This window comes from Sardina pilchardus, chromosome 1 (assembly GCF_963854185.1).
Source record: "Sardina pilchardus chromosome 1, fSarPil1.1, whole genome shotgun sequence".
Lineage (NCBI taxonomy): Eukaryota > Metazoa > Chordata > Actinopteri > Clupeiformes > Clupeidae > Sardina > Sardina pilchardus.
The window spans coordinates 4,075,676-4,079,115 of NC_084994.1; the positions used below are offsets into that span (position 1 = coordinate 4,075,676).

Genomic DNA, 3,440 nt, shown 5'->3' on the forward strand with positions numbered 1-3,440 from the left:
CACGCTCTCTCGAAAGATCATTTTGACTTAGTCTAAGAAGACTTTGACTTATTTTAAGTAGTCTTATCAAGAAAAATCAATTGATTTTACGAGCAAAGCACTTGGTACGTGTCTTTATACTGAAAACAATCTCAACTATTTTTTTATTTTATTATTTTGATATAATATCAGTAACACTTGGTTAGATTGGAGAAGATCAGCAGTTGTTGTAGTGCATATGACTTATAGGGCGTAGGACATATTGTGGGGGGGGCAATATGTCAGTGGTTAGACTGATAGTATTGGGGGGGCAATATGTCAGTGGTTAGACTGATAGGCCATAGGGCGTATTGGGGGGGGGGGGGCAATATGTCAGTGGTTAGACTGATAGGCCATAGGGCGTATTGGGGGGGGGGGGCAATATGTCAGTGGTTAGACTGATAGGCCATAGGGCGTATTGGGGGGGGGGGGGCAATATGTCAGTGGTTAGACTGATAGGCCGTAGGGCGTATTGGGGGGGGGGGGGCAATATGTCAGTGGTTAGACTGATAGGCCGTAGGGCGTATGGGGGGGGGGGGCACTATGTCAGTGGTTAGACTGATAGGCCATAGGGCATATTGGGGGGGGGGCACTATGTCAGTGGTTAGACTGATAGGCCATAGGGCGTATTGGGGGGGGCAATATGTCAGTGGTTAGACTGATAGACCATAGGGCATATTGGGGGGGCACTACTGTATGTCAGTGGTTAGACTGATAGTATTGGGGGGGCACTATGTCAGTGGTTAGACTGATAGGCCATAGGGCGTATTGGGGGGGCAATATATCAGTGGTTAGACTGATAGGCCATAGGGCGTATTGGGGGGGGGGGCAATATGTCAGTGGTTAGACTGATAGGCCATAGGGTGTATTGGGAGGGGGGCACTATGTCATTGGTTAGACTGATAGTATTGGGGGGCACTATGTCAGTGGTTAGACTGATAGGCCATAGGGCGTATTGGGGGGGCAATATGTCAGTGGTTAGACTGATAGTATTGGGGGGCACTATGTCAGTGGTTAGACTGATAGGCCATAGGGCGTATTGGGGGGGCAATATGTCAGTGGTTAGACTGATAGGCCATAGGGCGTATTGGGGGGGCAATATGTCTGTGGTTAGACTGATAGGCCATAGGGCGTATTGGGGGGGCACTACTGTATGTCAGTGGTTAGACTGATAGTATTGGGGGGGCAATATGTCAGTGGTTAGACTGATAGGCCATAGGGCGTATTGGGGGGGCAATATGTCAGTGGTTAGACTGATAGGCCATAGGGCGTATTGGGGGGGCAATATGTCTGTGGTTAGACTGATAGGCCATAGGGCGTATTGGGGGGGCACTACTGTATGTCAGTGGTTAGACTGATAGTATTGGGGGGGCAATATGTCAGTGGTTAGACTGATAGGCCATAGGGCGTATTGGGGGGGCAATATGTCTGTGGTTAGACTGATAGGCCATAGGGCGTATTGGGGGGGCAATATGTCAGTGGTTAGACTGATAGGCCGTAGGGCGTATTGGGGGGGCAATATGTCAGTGGTTAGACTGATAGGCCATAGGGCGTATTGGGGGGGGGCAATATGTCAGTGGTTAGACTGATAGGCCGTAGGGCATATTGGGGGGCACTATGTCAGTGGTTAGACTGATAAGCCATAGGGCGTATTGGGGGGGGGCAATATGTCAGAGGTTAGACTGATAGGCCATAGGGTGTATTGGGAGGGGGGCACTATGTCATTGGTTAGACTGATAGTATTGGGGGGCACTATGTCAGTGGTTAGACTGATAGGCCATAGGGCGTATTGGGGGGGCAATATGTCTGTGGTTAGACTGATAGGCCATAGGGCATATTGGTGGGGGGGGGCAATATGTCAGTGGTTAGACTGATAGGCCATAGGGCATATTGGTGGGGGGGGGCAATATGTCAGTGGTTAGACTGATAGGCCGTAGGGCTTATTGGGGGGTCAATATGTCAGTGGTTAGACTGATAGTATTGGGGGGTCAATATGTCAGTGGTTAGACTGATAGGCCGTATTGCGTATTGGGGGGGGGGGGGGGGGGGCAATATGTCAGTGGTTAGACTGATAGGCCCCCAACAGGCGGAGAACCAGCATTGCAGTTTGGCTCACAACACACCAGTGACATCTGGTGGAAATCATGAAGCATTACCTGGTGAAGCATTACCTGGTGAAGCATTACCTGGTGAAGCATTACCTGGTGAAACATTACCTGGTGAAGCATTACCTGGTGAAGCATTACCTGGTGAAACATTACCTGGTGAAACATTACCTGGTGAAACATTACCTGGTGAAGCATTACCTGGTGAAGCATTACCTGGTGAAGCATTACCTGGTGAAACATTACCTGGTGAAGCATTACCTGGTGAAGCATTACCTGGACACTTGACAATGTTTATAATGAACATTGCATTTACATAGGGTTACATAGGGGTGCCAATACTTATGACCCCTGTATTTTGAGGAATAACATTAATTTATTTATGATTCATTATTCATTCACTATGAAAATTGGTGTCCTTAAAGGTTGGATATAACCTAATTGTATTACTTAAGGCATTAAGATCAATTTCCAAAAGACGATTTTATATTCCTCTTTTTAGTCTTTAGCATGGGGTGCCAACACTTTCAGCCATGACTGTATAACTGAGGACAAAAAGAGTATTGTTCGAAACAGAATTATACAGAATTATAATCATTTTATTTTGATTATGTTTCCATAATAGTTGGAAGTCATAATTTTAACATTTCATTGATTAATTCAATACATGTTTTTACAATAATTGATATACACTCTAAATACAGTTAGCACAACACCCATACCATGACTGTACAGTTACCACAAACATCTAGTTTTCACATGATATGTTATCAATGAACACATTTTGTAAATACTTATATTTCCTTTACATACAAGATTTCTCAGTACAAAAAAGTCGGTAACACATTACAGATCGCTAATAAGGTAGTAATTGTATGGTAATTTCTATGTAATTTCATGGCAACAGTCCCTTGTTACCACTTATTACCAGTAGTTTCTATGCAGTTTCTAGTGCAATTACTCCGCTGTTTCTAGGTAATAGCGATGCAAACAGCATTAATTAAGGTGTGCTGTGTGTGTGTGTGTGTGTGTGTGTGTGTGTGTGTGTGTGTGTGTGTGTGTGTGTGTGTGTGTGTGTGTGTGTGTGTGTGTGTGTGTGTGTGTGTGTGTGTGTGTATGTGTGTGTGTGTTACATCCTCTTGTGGACATGTAGGGGGTTTCCACAGTCAGGACAGAAGTGATGGGCATCTTTAAAGCTGTCCATGAAGAATGGGATAACACAACACCCAAGCACCAGTCTGAGAGAGAGAGAGAGAGAGAGAGAGAGAGAGAGGGTAAGGGAGAGAGAGAGAGATGGGGGAGAGGGAGAGAGAGATG

General features: G+C 45.7%; 1 protein-coding gene across 1 annotated transcript in view; it reads right to left on the bottom strand.

Moving 5' to 3' along the window:
* Window positions 1-3,143: 3,143 nt before the first annotated feature.
* The window catches only part of LOC134081501 (uncharacterized), an 8,920-nt gene continuing 8,623 nt past the window's right edge, over window positions 3,144-3,440 (bottom strand). The window contains exon 6 of the mRNA XM_062537564.1: window positions 3,144-3,361. Coding sequence (XP_062393548.1) covers window positions 3,253-3,361 — 109 coding nt within the window. The 3' untranslated portion in view covers window positions 3,144-3,252. The remainder of the gene's footprint in view (window positions 3,362-3,440) is intronic.